Raw genomic sequence first — 15,727 nt, 5'->3', positions numbered from 1 at the left:
TTTTTGTGATCGAGCTGACGGCCATTAACGGACCTCTACATTTTATTAACCAGATCTCCCTCGACCACGTTTTTATTAACAGTGGTTAAAATGAGCTGTCTCCACGTTATCGATCGATGTTACTCTTCTCAGTCTATGGTATCTGCTATTCATAATCGTCTCTTTGGTCCTAATCGTAATGCCAGCTCAGTTATATTTCTCTGGGTCCCAAGTAACATGAGTCACCCGGGGAACGAACTGGCCAAGAGTTTGTCCAGGGAATCGATTACTCGCCCAACATTCGCACTGACGACCCGAGGTGCGGATGTAAGGGTACAAATAAGGCCCCTTCTCACTCAGAGATAGAACATCATCTGGTGTGCTACTGCTTCCCGTAATAAACTCTGCACTATCAAGGAAACTACTGTTTCATGGTTGTCCTCCGTCCATTGCTCCTAGAAGTAATCCACCGTCCTATATCACCTCCACATCGATCATACTACATTAACCCACGGTTTTATCTTGTGTGTTGTGCCATCCCCATATCGTGGTTGCTTAGCTTTACAGACAGTAGCTGCCGGCCGAAGTGGCCGTGCGGTTAAAGGCGCTGCAGTCTGGAACCGCAAGACCGCTACGGTCGCAGGTTCGAATCCTGCCTCGGGCATGGATGTTTGTGATGTCCTTAGGTTAGTTAGGTTTAACTAGTTCTAAGTTCTAGGGGACTAATGACCTCAGCAGTTGAGTCCCATAGTGCTCAGAGCCATTTGAACCATTTGAACAGACAGTAGCTCATAGCTTGGTGGAATGCCCCCTATTTCCGACTCTCTATGCTAAGTATGGTCTTCTGGATTCTATGCCGCTCATACTGGCAGACGACGTTTGAACTGGTGCTTCGTCTTCTCTGATAAAGTGGATTTTATTTTCAGATATAAAGCTTTAAACAACTTTCAGGGGTAGGGTGTCTCCCGCTGCGTGCTGGGTCTGGGGGATCATTAACTCTACCTTCTTTGCCATCTACCTTTATCATTCTTCTTTTATCAAGTTTTAATTGCTTTTATATGTGGTCACCCCGTTTTTGTGCTTCACCCTATTTTCCGTTTTATGGGTAGCACTCTGATGAATAGCTGGTGGAGTTCCCGTGTCTAACACTTTGACTATAACAGATCGGGTAGCAGATCAGATGTGAGAGCACAATTTTATTGTAATCGGTGTCGACTGGGACGTGTGGGCAAGTGGAGAAGGATGGGTGGTGGCGAAAACAATGTAGGCAGCCACTTTGTTGCCAAAGCTCTTTATTTCCATTCATAAACAAACGCAGATTGTTGTCTGCGGCAGGTAGACGGCAAGCAGTGCTCGTTGAACCTTGGAGCGAGGTGCACGTCTAAGATGAGTCACCACAACTGTTTCTCAAGGAAGTAAATGGTAGTGTACAGCCTTGCTATCGCTTCATTGCAGCAGACAACTGCTGCTCGGTTAGGGTGGTGGGACGGTAGACAGAGCCAGGCAGACCTATTGTGTGGAACTGCCCAGGTTGATGAACACGGAACTGGGCTGGTGCAGAGCTGGCTGCATCTCAGACCATGAGACAACAGGCAGAATGGAGGCTGCCAGTGGCCTGGTTTTTTCAGATCCAGGGTGTGTCATAAGTATGGTGACGAATGACCCAGTTTGAGCATTATAGCATAACCCAGATGTCCCAATGATGACAAACTGGGAGTTTAAATATAGCTGTCTGGAGCTGACTATGCAGAGGAAATCGCGCTTCCGTATTCCTATATCACGTGGAAGTTTCCTGAATAGGGTCCGATTTCCCAGGCCCAGCTGTTGCCAAACGGAAGAATGTCGGCGATGGAGTGCCCAGCTTCTGTCGACTTGAAAAACTTTCTCAAGATAGTCCATAACACACGATATGTAACAGGCAGTTCTTCTTGTAATATGCCAGGCGTGTCTTCAATATCACTGTATGGATTGATAATTCACTGTGATATTTCCATAGTCAAAACATCCTCAAACATAGTTTCAAAGTCTGTGTGAAGGACATTTAAATTTTGAACGTGGGTTGAAACATCATTCTGGCAGTTTATCTGTGACAAATTGTGAAACTGAGAAAATTCGCACCAATGTTTTGCTTCATTAGTTTATTCTGACAAGAAAAGCTGAAATGATGGACTTCGCTTTTATCAGATTTCGTCTGTCACCTTGTAGCTACAAGCTAACGTCATTAAACTTAGTAAACAGATCTCTTAAGTAAACACTGTCTGGTTTCCATTTGATTAAATTTTCTTTTAGAATTGGATCTTTATCATGCCAAATCCCTAAAACTATCTCAACAAATGACAAAAAGCTTGCCGAACTAAGCTTTTGACAACCTGCATGCTCTAGTATGAAGGAATAATCAGGCAGGTTTCTCGTAATTTTCTTTACATAAGTGCGCAAAAGAACTGAAGGCGTGGCTTCGAATTTTATTTACTGTATTAATATCAAACTGAAGGGATTGATGTAATCCACCACTCAGATTTTTAGCAACTAAGTGTTGTTGATGGATTACTCAGTGTAGTGCAAACACCCCAGTTACATTTTGTTTTAAATGGCTTATAAATACACGACAGCGCAGAAATATGGCAGGTACTTCATTTGCTGCCGCTGTTATTAAATTTGATAAAGGAATCGCTTTTTTATAAAATAATCTTTCAAAACATTAATATTGATTCACCTTTAGTGTTTGTTGTCATAGCTCTCGAGAAAACAGTTATTCATGGATTTCTTGATCCATAACAAAACGAATGTATTCCAATAATAACTATTCATTACCAGGTGAAGTCGACTTGTCCAGCTGTATGGAGACATGGGTCGTTTGCAGGTAACTACACCATATGGTTTAGACATTGGCACTCCCAAACAACGACATAGATTCACCTAAATTTGTATAGCACCTGACTATAGTCTGTTCAGAAAGTAATGAACGAGGGCCCCGTAATTGTGGATCGGCAGAAGTCGATTGACTTCGGCCTGCTCAAGTTTCGTGTACGGCCGCTGCCAACATCAGGGATGTAACACAGAACCTTGATCACGTGACTATTGATTGACGAAGATGGTGATTATTGTGACGTCCTGTGTTGTGTCGCAAATGAAATACCTCTAGATGAGTGACGAAGCGGTTCCTGGCCCGTCTCAGGCAGCGCCAGAGAATCTTCCCATACCTCGGAGAAGGGTAAGGGGCGGTACTTTACAGAGTGGAGCTAAAAATAATTAATAATGTCGCTGAATGTCGAGGGCAGGACAGCGAAAAAAATGGTTGCTCCACCCTGTCTTTTGGCCGATGAAAACAATAACAAGCTTCAGCTCTGTGAGAAGAATTCGGAATTTTGTTGGCGACCTGCCCAAATGGGACTCACTCTCGTAGACCTCTATTATTGTTCCGCTCAAATGGACCCCTTTCAGGTTGAGTCGTCCACAGGGGGTCGATGAAGACCACTTTGGGAATCACTGGTCTACTGGAAGGACTCTGTCAAATCATCGAACGGCTCCATTGGGAATAATACTGCTCTTCGATTGCTGAGGTTCCTTAGTGAAATAAAAAAATTTGTGTAAATTCTTGGACTAGACGTCAATCACTAGAAAATCTGAATGGTAGTAAAATTTTTGCTCGTTGCTAAATATTTTAAATGACAGTAAGAGGTATTACGTGATGCTGCAGGAGGGGCGTCAGGAAGCATTGAGGCTACCGCTGCCCTCCTTGACATTACCACAAGGCTGATCCACAGACTGTGCTGCACGTGACAGAGGACAGTCGTCCGCTATGTGCTGCCTGCATATTTCACCTCATATGTTTACGAAACTTTTCTCTGTCATTACGTCCCACGCCACACCGTCGTGCTACTTGCGTTACTTACACTTCGCACAAATATCACGTCAGAGCTGCGACATTTCTTATGGTCGAAGGCAAGAATGGCCCGAGTAGATTAAAAGAAGGGCGAATAAAATATTTGTCGTATTTCCTCCCCTGGTTGTTGTGGCTAAGTGTACAACACCAGCTTTAGATTATGGTTTGACGTCCCCTCGACGAGGTGTTTAGAAATAGGCACAATCTCAGAATGTACAAGGATGGAGGAGCAATTCGGCCATATCGCGTTCAAAGAAACTCATTCGACATTCGTCGTGAGCGAAATCGGGAAACCTCAGAAGACGTAACCTAAGCGAGGTAGCGCAGTGGCAAACCAATGGCGGCTCGCATTCGGGAGGGCATAAGGCAGCAATTCAGATTTTTGACTCTGGCGCTCCCAGTTTTTTATTTGTATTTTTTGACATCTAGCTGCCCAGCTATGTAGTCAGTTATATGGTTATTTTATACACTGACGTGACAAAAATTATTGGTACTCAGGTAACTCAAGTGCAAAGGTTTCCTACGCGACTATGGCCGGGAATTAACAGACTCTGAACACGCATAGGGCATTCCATTTCGGAAATGGGAATTCAAAATTCCGAGATCCAGTGTCATGACTGTGCCGAAAATACCAAATTTCCGGCATTACCTTTCATAACGGGCAACGCAGTGGTCGATGGCCTACACTTAACAAGCGAGAGCAGCAGCGTTTGTGTAGAGGTATTAGTGCTAACATACCAGCAACACTGTGTGAAATAACCGCAGAAGTCAATGTGGAACATACGACGAACCTATCTGTTAGGGCACTGCGGCGAAATTTGGCGTAAATGGGCTATAGCAGCAGGTGACTGAGGCGAGTGCCTTTGCTAACAGCACGACATTACCTGCAGCGCCTCTTCTGGGCCTGTGACCATATCGGTTGGACCCTAGACGATTGGAAAACCGTGGCCTGGTCAGATGAGTGCCGATTTCAGTTCGTAAGATCTGCTGATACTGTTCAAGTGTGGCAGATCCGACGAAACCATGGACCCAAGTTGTCAACAAGGCACCGTACGGCTGGTGGTGGCTCCATAATGGTATGGGCTGTGTCTACATGGAATGGAGTGGGTGCTGATCATTGACTGGAAATTGTTATGTTCGACTACTTGAACGCAATTTGCAGTCATTCATGGACTTCATTTTTCCAAACAACTATGACATGTCGCTGGGCCACAATTGTTCATGATTGGTTTGAAGAATGTTTTGGAATATTCGAGCGAATGATTTGACCATCCAGATCGCCCAACACTAATCCCATCGAACATTTATATACATAGTCAAGACGTCAGTTCCTGCAGAAACTCCTGCACTGAAAACACTTTAGCAGTTATGGACGACTATAGACGCAGCATGGCTCAGTAATTCTTCAGGGGACTTCCAGCGAGTTGTTGAGTCCATGCCACGTAGAGTTGTTGCACTATACCGCGCAAATGGAGGTCCAACACGATATTAGGAGGCATCTCATGACTTTTTCCACCTCGTTGTACAGGGTGTATCAAAAAGAATCATCCGATTTGGAACGTCTACATTTCTGAAACTACAATACTGGCCATTAAAATTGCTACACTAAGAAGAAATGCAGATGATAAACGGGTATTCATTGGACAAATATATTATACTAGAACTGTCATGTGATTACATTTTCACGCAATTTGGGTGCATAGATCCTGAGAAATCACTACCCAGAACAACCATCTCTGGCCGTAATAACGGCCTTGATACGCCTGGGCATTGAATCAAACAGAGCTTGGATGGAGTGTACAGGTACAGCTGCCCATGCAGCTTCAACACGATACCACAGATCATCAAGAGTAGTGACTGGCGTATTGTGACGAGCCAGTTGCTCCGCCACCATTGACCAGGCGTTTTAAATTGGTGAGAGATTTGTAGAATGTGCTGGCCAGGGCAGCAGTCGAACATTTTCTGTATCCAGAAAGACCCGTACAGGACCTGCAACATGCGGTCTTGCATTATCCTGCTGAAATGTAGGGTTTCGCAGGGACCGAATGAAGGGTAGAGCCACGGGTCGTAACACATCAGAAATGTAACGCCCACTGTTCAAAGTGCCGTCAATGCGAACAAGAGGTGACCGAGACGTGTAACCAATGGCACCCCATACCATCACGCCAGGCGATACCCGAGTATGGCGGTGACGAATACACGCTTCCAATTTGCGTTCACCGCGATGTCGCCAAACACGGATGCGACCATCATGATGCTGAACCTGGATTAATCCGAAAAAATGACGTTTTGCCATTCATGCACCCAGGTTCGTCGTTGATACACCATCGCAGACGCTCCTGTCTGTGATGCAGGGCCAAGGGTAACCGCAGCCATGGTCTCCGAGCTGATAGTCCATGCTATTGCAAACGTCGTCGACTGTTCGTGCAGATGGTTGTTGTCTTGCAAACGTCCCCATCTGTTGGCTCAGGGATCGAGACGTGGCTGCACGATCCGTTACAGCCATGCGGATAAGATGCCTGTCATCCTGACTGTTAGTTATACGAGGCCGTTGGGATCCAGCACGGCGTTCCGCATTACCCTCCTGAACCCACCGATTCCATATTCTGCTAACAGTCATTGGATCTCGACCAACGCGAGCAGCAATGTCGCGATACGACAAACCGCAATCGCGATAGGCTAAAATCCGACCTTTATCAAAGTCGGAAACGTGATGGTACGCATTTCTCCTCCTTACACGAGGCATCACAACAACGTTTCACCAGGCAACGCCGGTCAACTGCTTTTTGTGTATGAGAAATCGGTTGGAAACTTTCCTTATGTCAGCGCCAACCTTGTGTGAATGCTCTGAAAAGCTAATCATTTGCATATCACAGCATCTTCTTCCTGTCGGTTAAATTTCGCGTCTGTAGCTCGTCATCTTCGTGGTGTAGCAATTTTAATGTCCAGTTGTGTAATAAACTTATACAATGAATTTTGTGTTTGATGAACAGGGAACTCAAAAAGTTTTTTTCGTACCTTTTCAAGGTGTTCAATATGTCCCCCTTGAGATGTACAGCATACGTCACTGAAGTATTCAAATTGTTCCCACACTGCAGCGAGCATGTCTTAAGTTACAGCTTCCACAGGTGCTGTTATGCGATGTCTCAGCTCATTCATTGTTGCTTGTAACAGGGGCACATAAACAGAGTCTTTTATAAACCCCCACAAAAAATAATGACATACAGTCAGGTCCGGTGACCTCGGAGGCCAGTAATGTAAGGTTTAATCATTTGATCCACTGTGACCGATCCACCATTCAGCAATCCTTTGATTTAAAAATTCCCGCACTTCCAGATGCCAGAGTGGCAGTTTCCCATCCTGTTGGTAAATGAAGTCTTTGAATCAGTCTCCGACTGTGGGGGAGAAGTTCACAAGCATATCGAGATATGTGCTTCCTGTAACGGTGTTCTCGACAAATAAAAATGGACCATTCACCTTTTCTTGTGAAAGTGTACAAACCACTTTAAATTTTGGAGAGTCCCTCTCATGTTGTACAACTTGATGTGGTTGTTCCATACCCCATATTCTCACATTATGACGGTTCACCTTTCCATTTGAATGGAATGTTGCCTCGTCACTAAACACTATGCATGGAAGAAAACTGTAATGCTCTTTTTTGCCAAGAACGAAATTACAGAACTCGACACAGTGTTGCTTGTCACCTTCATGAAGAGCTTGCGCTAGCTGAATTTTGTATTGTTTCGTGTGTAAAAGTCGACGCAACACACGCCCGACGGATCGGAGGCATTTTCAGCTGTCGAGCTGCACGGCGAACGGATTTCTGCGGACTCCTTGTGAAACTATGGCGGATGCGTTCGACGTCTGTGTCAGACACTCGTGGACGGTCCGGCGATTTGCCCGTTACACAAACGACCTGTTTCTCGGAATTGTTCATGCCGTCGTCTAATGCTCTGTGCTGCAGGAGGATCCACACCATGTCCAGTACCAAAGTCACGCTGAACAGTTATTATTGGCCCGTACTGCACAAAACGTAGAACACAAAATGCTTTCTGTTGTCCCGACACGATTTTTACTAGAACTGAAATGGTCGCACACTGTTGCTACCTAGTGGGAACCACGTAAAACTCGAGAGTTTCCTCTTTCGAACAGTACGTTGTTCACGCGCATATCTCAATTAATATAAGTGTTATGGTTTTTTTTTTTTAAATCAGATGATTCTTTTTCATACAGCCCGTATACATGAATGCAGCGCTTCTCAGCGAATTTTATTGATGAACTCGTATCTAGTCATTGGTCGAGTCATGGCGTCATATTGTCGCAACGTTTCGACGAATTTCCTACCCGTCATCTTCAGGCGAAGTGTCAGGTTCATTTCCAGTTGGTTTCTTAATAGCCGCTGGACTATAGACTCTTCTGCCAAAGGCTCAATGTATGGGCCAGTCGCGTGCCTACGGAATGGATGTTGCGGCCGACTGTGGGGTTTCCACCAAGGAATACCCCGCCAACGGTTCTCAGAGTCTGTCATCACAGAGGCACTGAAAATAAAGGTACGTGACGAGCTTGTCAGTTGGAACAACGGTTTCCTGCTGAGCTCCGCATGGAATGTGGCGTTAGCAAAAATACTTAAAGAACGCTCTGATGTAAAAGCAGCGGAGACAGTGAGCGGAATAGACTTTATTTAACAAGGTCTCGATCCACCCCAAGCCTATCTGTATGTGTACGAAATTACATTGACATCTGACCATGTCCTTGATTGTTTGTTATTACTGTCTAAATACAGCAGAGGGACGAATATTTAACCACTTGTTAACTTCTTCTGAACTTAATTTACGTAAATCCCAAACTGCAGCACCGCTAGTTTGCGTGCAGCTGTTTTGTGCAACACCACTGTGACCACAACACACTCAGCATTAGAATTAAATGCTTTGTGTTTTATCCAGATATTGCTGATTTTGTGATTTTTCTGTAATTTATGCAAACCAGTATACGTACAATGTTTGCCAAAAAATAAAGCTACTAAAAGACATGGTCAAATGCAGTGTAGCTTCGTACATGTACTCCCCATCCGCGGGTATGTAAATGAGTTGAGTAGCAATTATTTGTGGGTGAAATAACGTCTACCAGAGTGCAATAGTGTTGTTCGTGTTTGATGTTGTTACCAGGCATAGTAGAGTATACAAAGGGCTTGCATAGTGTTGCGTGATAACTATGAAGAACACTGAGATTCCGCGTACTTGTGTGAGACAGCGCTATCAGCAGGCCTTCATTTGACCAACCGGTCGAATCTGGCAATATCTAGAATTATGGGCATTTGTATGTGACAGTGTCCCAACATGGAAACGTGAAGGCAGGCATACTCGTCGTCAAAGTTCTAGCCTACCATATCTGTCCACCATAAAGGAGGATACGTGTCCGACTCATACACTAATAGCTGGTGGTGATTTAAATCTACCCTCAATATTTTGGCGTAAATACATTTCAAAGCTGTAAAACATCGTCAGAAATCAGACTGAATGCTTTCTCCGCAAATTATTTTGAACAGTTAGTTCAGGAGCCCTTTCGAAGTGTAAATGATTGCGAAAACATACTTGACTTCTTAGCAACAAATAATCCCGACTAAATAGGGAGCAGCATGACAGATACAGGGATTAGTTACTACAAAGTCGTCGTAGGTCGACTAAAAACCGTTACATCTAAATCCACCAAAAATAAACGCAAAATGTATCTAATTAAAGAAGCAGATAAAAATTCGCTTTACGCCTTCCTAAGAGACAGTCTCCACTCCTTCCAGTCCGACTATGTAAACATAGACCACATGTGGATTAAATTCAAAGAAATATTATCGACGGAAATTGAGAGATATATACCATATAATTAATAAGAGATGGTACTGATCAACCATGGTACACAAAACAAGTCAGAACACAGTTGCAGAAGCAACAAGAACGCATACCAAATTTAAAAGAACTCAAAATCCCCAAGCTGGCAATGTTTTGCAGAAACTTGAAATTCAGTGCGAATTTTAATAGTTTCCACAACGAAACACTATCCTCGTATCTGGCATAAAATCAAAAGAGATTCTGGTCGTATGTAAAGTATAACAGCGGCAAGATGCAATCAATACCTTCAATATGCGATAGCAACGGTAACGTTATTGATGATACTGCCACTAAAGCAGAGTTACTAAACACGGTTCTTCACCAAAGAAGATGAAGTAAATGTTCCAGAATTCTAATCGAGAACAACTTCCAACATGGGTAACTTAGACGTAGATATGCTGGGTGTAGCGAAACAGCTTAAATCACTTAATAAAGGCAAAGCCACTGTTCCAGATCCGCATCTAAAGATTGCACCATTGCACAGATCACACCAGTGCTCAAGAAACGAAATGCGCTCATTGCTTAAAAAAGGAAGGTGAATTTCAGATCCATATCAGTAACGTCGATTTGCAATAGGATTTTGCAACATATACTGTGTTCGAACACTATGAATTACCTCAAAGTAAACGATTTATCGACAAATAGCCAATACGGATTCAGAAAATATAGTCCTGTGAAACACAACTAGCTCTTTACTCTCATGAAATAAGGAGTGCTATCGACAGGGGGATGTCAAATTGATTCCATATTTTCGGATTTACCTAAGCCTTTTGACATCGTTCCTCACAAAACACCTCTAATCAAACTGAATGCCTACGCCGTATCGTCTCAGTTGCCGATGGTACTCATGATTTCCTACCAGAAAGGTCACAGGTCATATTAATTGACGGAAAGTGATCAAGTAAATCAGAAGTAATAGCTTGCATTCGCCTAGAAAATGTTAGAGTTCCTCTGTTGCCTCCTGATTTATATAAACGACTTCGGAGATAATCTGAGCAGCTTTTGTAGAACTATGGCAGCTAAAGGAATGAATGTTGGAAATATCGTCTGCCACAATATGTACACGGGGACGCACAGCGATGCTACGTGTGGTTTGCAGATGAAAGTCCAGTGTGTGCGCCTCCCACTTCTCGTAACTGAACTGTAGTCAACTTGCTTACCTAGCGTCTCATAGACGTTGCCCCAATTGGTTTCTTCTTCGTTGGTCGCGAGCTCTAACGCTTGTGCGATAAACAATGCATAATACTGTGGCACGTGGGTAGGTTTAATTGCCAAACAAAATTATTAAAACAGTTTCTAGAGCCAGTGTGTCGTTCATACAAGATTTCCGGTCATTAATCATTAGTTCTCGACCACCGCAAAAGTCAGAAAATGCTTCGCACGATCTTAGAATTCACGTGAGATCGCACAAGTATCTTTTCTGCAGCATATTTAACAGTTAATTCTCTCTTTAAGCGAAGATGCACTTCACACACTAGTAAGCGTGTTGCTACCTTGAAAACCGACCGTAGACTGGTTCAAATGGCTCTGAGCACTATGGGACTTAACATCTGAGATCATCAGTCCCCTCGAACTTAGAACTACTTAAACCTAACTAACCTAAGGATATCACACACATGTATGCCCGAGGCAGGATTCGAACCTGCAACCGTAGCAGTCGCGCGGTTCCGAACTGAAACGCCTAGAACCGCTCGGCCACTGCGGCCGGCGACCGTAGACTGCGTTGGATTAACATACCATCACACAAGAACGTCACCCGAGGCAATTTTTCAACAGACTGGTTCGCCTTTACATGTGATCAGATGCGGTGTATGGATTCATGTATTACCTCACCGGAAACCGATCGTCGACTAGTAATGAGCTATCTTAGCTCTCTGACGCCTGCCCTCTCAGGGCGTACTTTTGACTGGCCCATCCTTTTTACCAATAAGCACTAACAGCAACTAAAATGTGTAATTAGAATTTCCTGATGAATAGAATGATACTGAAATTATTATTAACAAGTTCTCAGTGCAAGTAACGTCATCAGCACATTTGGAGCTATATACAAATAATAAACATATTTGGGAACTTTCACGTAATTCCTCACAGGGAAGTGTTGAAGTTTATCTTTATGTTTATTAAACCACGTTTGTGTAGACTGCAGTGAGGTCTGGGGCAGTTTCATCTTGGGAAACGTCATCCGTGGTACCGACTAACATCAGATCCATGGAATATGCTTGGTCCCCTGCAATATCTACATTACATGAGACCGTAATTCGTTCTTACATAGTAATAACGGAATTATATGACACTGTGGCTCGTTCCATTACATAGATACACTCATATTTGATGGTGGAAAGTAGACAGACTAATGCATAAGCGTTTTAGGGTCACGCAGTACATACATCTGACCTGAAATAGGGTGATGTCATTGTTAGGCTATGTTCTATGGACTTTGCATCACTTGCTTTGTGGTAAGTTGTGAGTATATCTGGTAACTGACACTCAATGACATATCTTCAGCTTGCGTTGGAATATGGTTTCAGAAACAGGTTTTACGATATGTGGCTGAGTTTTGACGACATATGCGCCAGATTTGATCCGTTGTTGTTTGTGCCTATCTCCTTCAATTTTGGAGGCTACCGATCACTGAGGGTTTATTCTCGTGCTCTGTTAACGTTCGCTGGTGACTCCTTAATACCAGTAACATATAACATCTTCATCCTGAACGTTGTTGTACTTGGTGTCTTGTGGAAAACTGTAGGGTTCTCCATCTTCATCTATCTCTGACGGAGGAGTATCCGGTAGACAACCTAATGCACTGCACACAAATTTTGTAACTGCTATGACCAATACCATTCACAGCACGCAAAAGTTGGTGTCTTGGTGTCTTGTGGAAAACTGTAGGGTTCTCCATCTTCATCTGTCTCTAACGGAGGAGTATCCGGTAGACAACCTAATGCACTGCACACTAATTCTGTAACTGCTATGACCAATACCATTCACAGCACACAAAAGTTCGTTGTTCTCACGTCACAAAGAAGCTGCTTTGGAGCATATGTTACCACACTTTGAAACCCATTTTAGTCATCAAATTTTCGCAAACTCTTGCGTAGGCGGCAGTCACGGCTGTTGTGCAGACGGAGCTTGAAATTATGTTTCCCCACAAACAGTGATAGTCATTCAATCAGTCACAAAATTATTCTTAATTTTTGTGATCCTGTTTTTCAAGGGAATCTTAATTTTTCGTTTAGAGCATGAAGAACTGACTCTGAAATAGGAAGCTCAGTTTTTTTCTGTTGTTCTTAGTAACCTTTCATTGTCTGTTTGACTTAAGTGTTTTTGCACCAGAATGTTTCTGAAATCCTGTTATTTTTTCGTCCACAATTTTTGTCATATAGCAGCAAATTTTTCCCTTTCGGCATTTAAACTTATTTCAGATCGTCCCGCTCCTGTCTCTCTTCTTCATAATACATAAGATAAATCCACTACTCATTAATATTGCTGACATTTTACTTTGTTCTTGGTAATGACCAAGTTGTCAATGGTTTTCACTGTTTCAGAAAGTCATTTACTATTACCATTGAATTCATGAAATGATGTTTATTCTCAAGTTTTAAAAAGAGATATGATAAAAATTTTCTGTTAATATTTTTGCAGGAGATAAACAAAGAGGCAATGGATCTCCGAGACATGACAAAAGGGACGCTGGTGAAACAAGAAACGATAGCTCTGAACGCTGGGAAACTCAGGGAGAGACAGCTCCAGGAATTCAGGTGTGACTTTTTCAGGGAAACTTAACTGTAATCTTCCACGTTCTTCCTCATTATGTGACATCTATTATGTGTTTTTTTTTTCATTTGACTAAAATCATCTGGACAGATAGCACTTCATTTGTCCGCTGTTACGTTCTTTCGGTGCATGATAAATATATACCAAACCAGCTTCACTTATGTTTCTTCATGTTTGTATCAGTAACACTCATAGCCAACAGTCTTGTTCCATACGCATCCTAATCAGTAATTATTCTTTTCAACATTGTTTTATTGTTATACACTGCCTGACAAAAAAGTAAAGCACTCGGAATGGTAAGCAGAAACGAAATGAAACTTCACAATTTGAGAGTGTACGTGAGGTTATTTCAGCGATTACAATATCGAGCCAAATTTACAAAGAACTTGGTAGTATGAGTCAGTACGAAGTTGCACCTCCTCTAGCTGGATGCATGCACTGATTCGTTTGAGAAGCATGTCATAAGCTGTTGTATCAAGGGAATGGAGATGACGTCTGGCCTGGCTCCATCGGAGACAGCTCTGGCTCGACAGTACCTCAGTATCAGTCAGGTCGTTGAGACACGTGTCAAGTGTGGGCGCGCATTGTTTTGTTGAGAAATGGCACCACCATCCTGCCGCAGGACACGCCACGTACCGCTGTGCTGCCAAACTTCCCTCTGTCACTACCAGTCGTCACTCTACAACTTCCTTTGCACGCTTTGTGATTTTTTATCGGATACAGGAAATAGGAACAGATGCCGTTCGCGAACAGAGGATCCAGATATTAACTTGTTCTTCATCTAATAAGAAATAGTCAAAGTAATACATGACCTTTGCTGTATCTGCAACGTCAGTTGATAACAGTAGAGCCGGCCGTGATGGCCGAGCGGTTCTAGGCGCTACAGTCTGGAACCGCGCAGGTTCGAATCCTGTTTCGGGCATGGATGTGTGTGATGTCCTTAGGTTAGTTAGGTTTAAGTAGTTCTAAGTTCTAGGGGACTGATGACCTCAGAAGTTAAGTCCCATAGTGCTCAGAGCCATTTGAACCATTTGATAAAAGTAGATTTGTGTGTTGAAATATGCTCTGATCAACCAAAACATTATAACCACTGCTCCGCGACATTGGAGTACGCCAAGTGGCGTTGCGGGAGTGTGATGCGGAAACAAAAGTATACTGAAGAGCGAAAGACACTGGCGCACCTGCCTAATATCGTGTAGGGCCCATACGAGCACGCAGAAGTGCCGCAACACGACGTGGCATCGACTCGACTAATGTCTCAAGTGGTGCTGGAGGGAAATGACACCGTGAATCCTGCAGAGCGGTCCATAAATCCCATAAATCCGTAAGAGTACGAGGGGGTGGAGATCTCTTCTGAACATCACATTGGAAGGCATCCCAGATATGCTTAATAATGTTCATGTCTGGTAGTGGCCAGCGTAAGTGTTTAAACTCAGAAGAGTGTTCCAGGAGCCACTCTGTATCAATTCTGGACGTGTAGGGTGTCGCATTGTCCTGCTGGAATTGCACAAGTCCGATGGAATGCACATTGGACATGAAAGGATGCCAGTGATCCGACAGGATGCTCACGACGTGTGTGTCACCTGTCAGAGTCGTATCTAAACGTATCGTGGGTCCCATATCACTCCAACGGCACACGTCCCACACTATTACAGAGCCACCGTCAGTTTGAACAGCCCCTGCTGACATGCAAGGTCCATGGATTCAAAAGATTGTCTCCATAACAGTTCACGACCATCCGCTCGATACAATCTGAAACGAGACTCGTCCGACGAGGTAACATGTTTCCAGTCATCACCAGCCCAATGTCCGTGTTTTGATCCCAGGCGAGTCGTAAAGCTTTGTGTCGTGCAGTCATCAAGGGTACACGAGTGGGCCTTCAGCTCCGAAAGCCCTTATCGATGATGTTTCGTTGTATGGTTCGCATGCTGACGCTTATTGATGGCCCAGCACTGAAATCTACAGCAATTTGCGGAAGGGTTGCACTTCTGTCACGTTGAACGATTACGTTCAGTCGTCGTTGATCTTGTTCCTGCAGGATCTTTGTCCGCTCGCAGCGATGTCAGAGATTTGATGTTTCACTGAATTCCTGATATTCACGGTACACTCGTGAAATGGTCGTATGGGAAAATACTCACTTCATCTCTTCCTCGTGCGCCGACTGTAACATCACATTCAAACTCACTTAAATCGTGATAACCTGCCATTG

At 43.6% G+C, this 15,727-nt stretch overlaps 1 protein-coding gene across 1 annotated transcript in view; it reads left to right on the top strand.

Annotated features, from left to right (window-relative positions):
- Positions 1-15,727, top strand: part of LOC126249093 (outer dynein arm-docking complex subunit 3) — a 350,869-nt gene that overhangs the window by 166,792 nt on the left and 168,350 nt on the right. The window contains exon 6 of the mRNA XM_049950744.1: positions 13,387-13,504. Coding sequence (XP_049806701.1) covers positions 13,387-13,504 — 118 coding nt within the window. The remainder of the gene's footprint in view (positions 1-13,386; positions 13,505-15,727) is intronic.

The sequence above is a fragment of the Schistocerca nitens genome, chromosome 3 (assembly GCF_023898315.1).
Source record: "Schistocerca nitens isolate TAMUIC-IGC-003100 chromosome 3, iqSchNite1.1, whole genome shotgun sequence".
Taxonomy (NCBI): Eukaryota; Metazoa; Arthropoda; class Insecta; order Orthoptera; family Acrididae; genus Schistocerca; species Schistocerca nitens.
The sequence above is the reverse complement of the archived record's forward strand: the minus strand, read 5'-3'. Positions and strand labels throughout refer to the sequence as shown.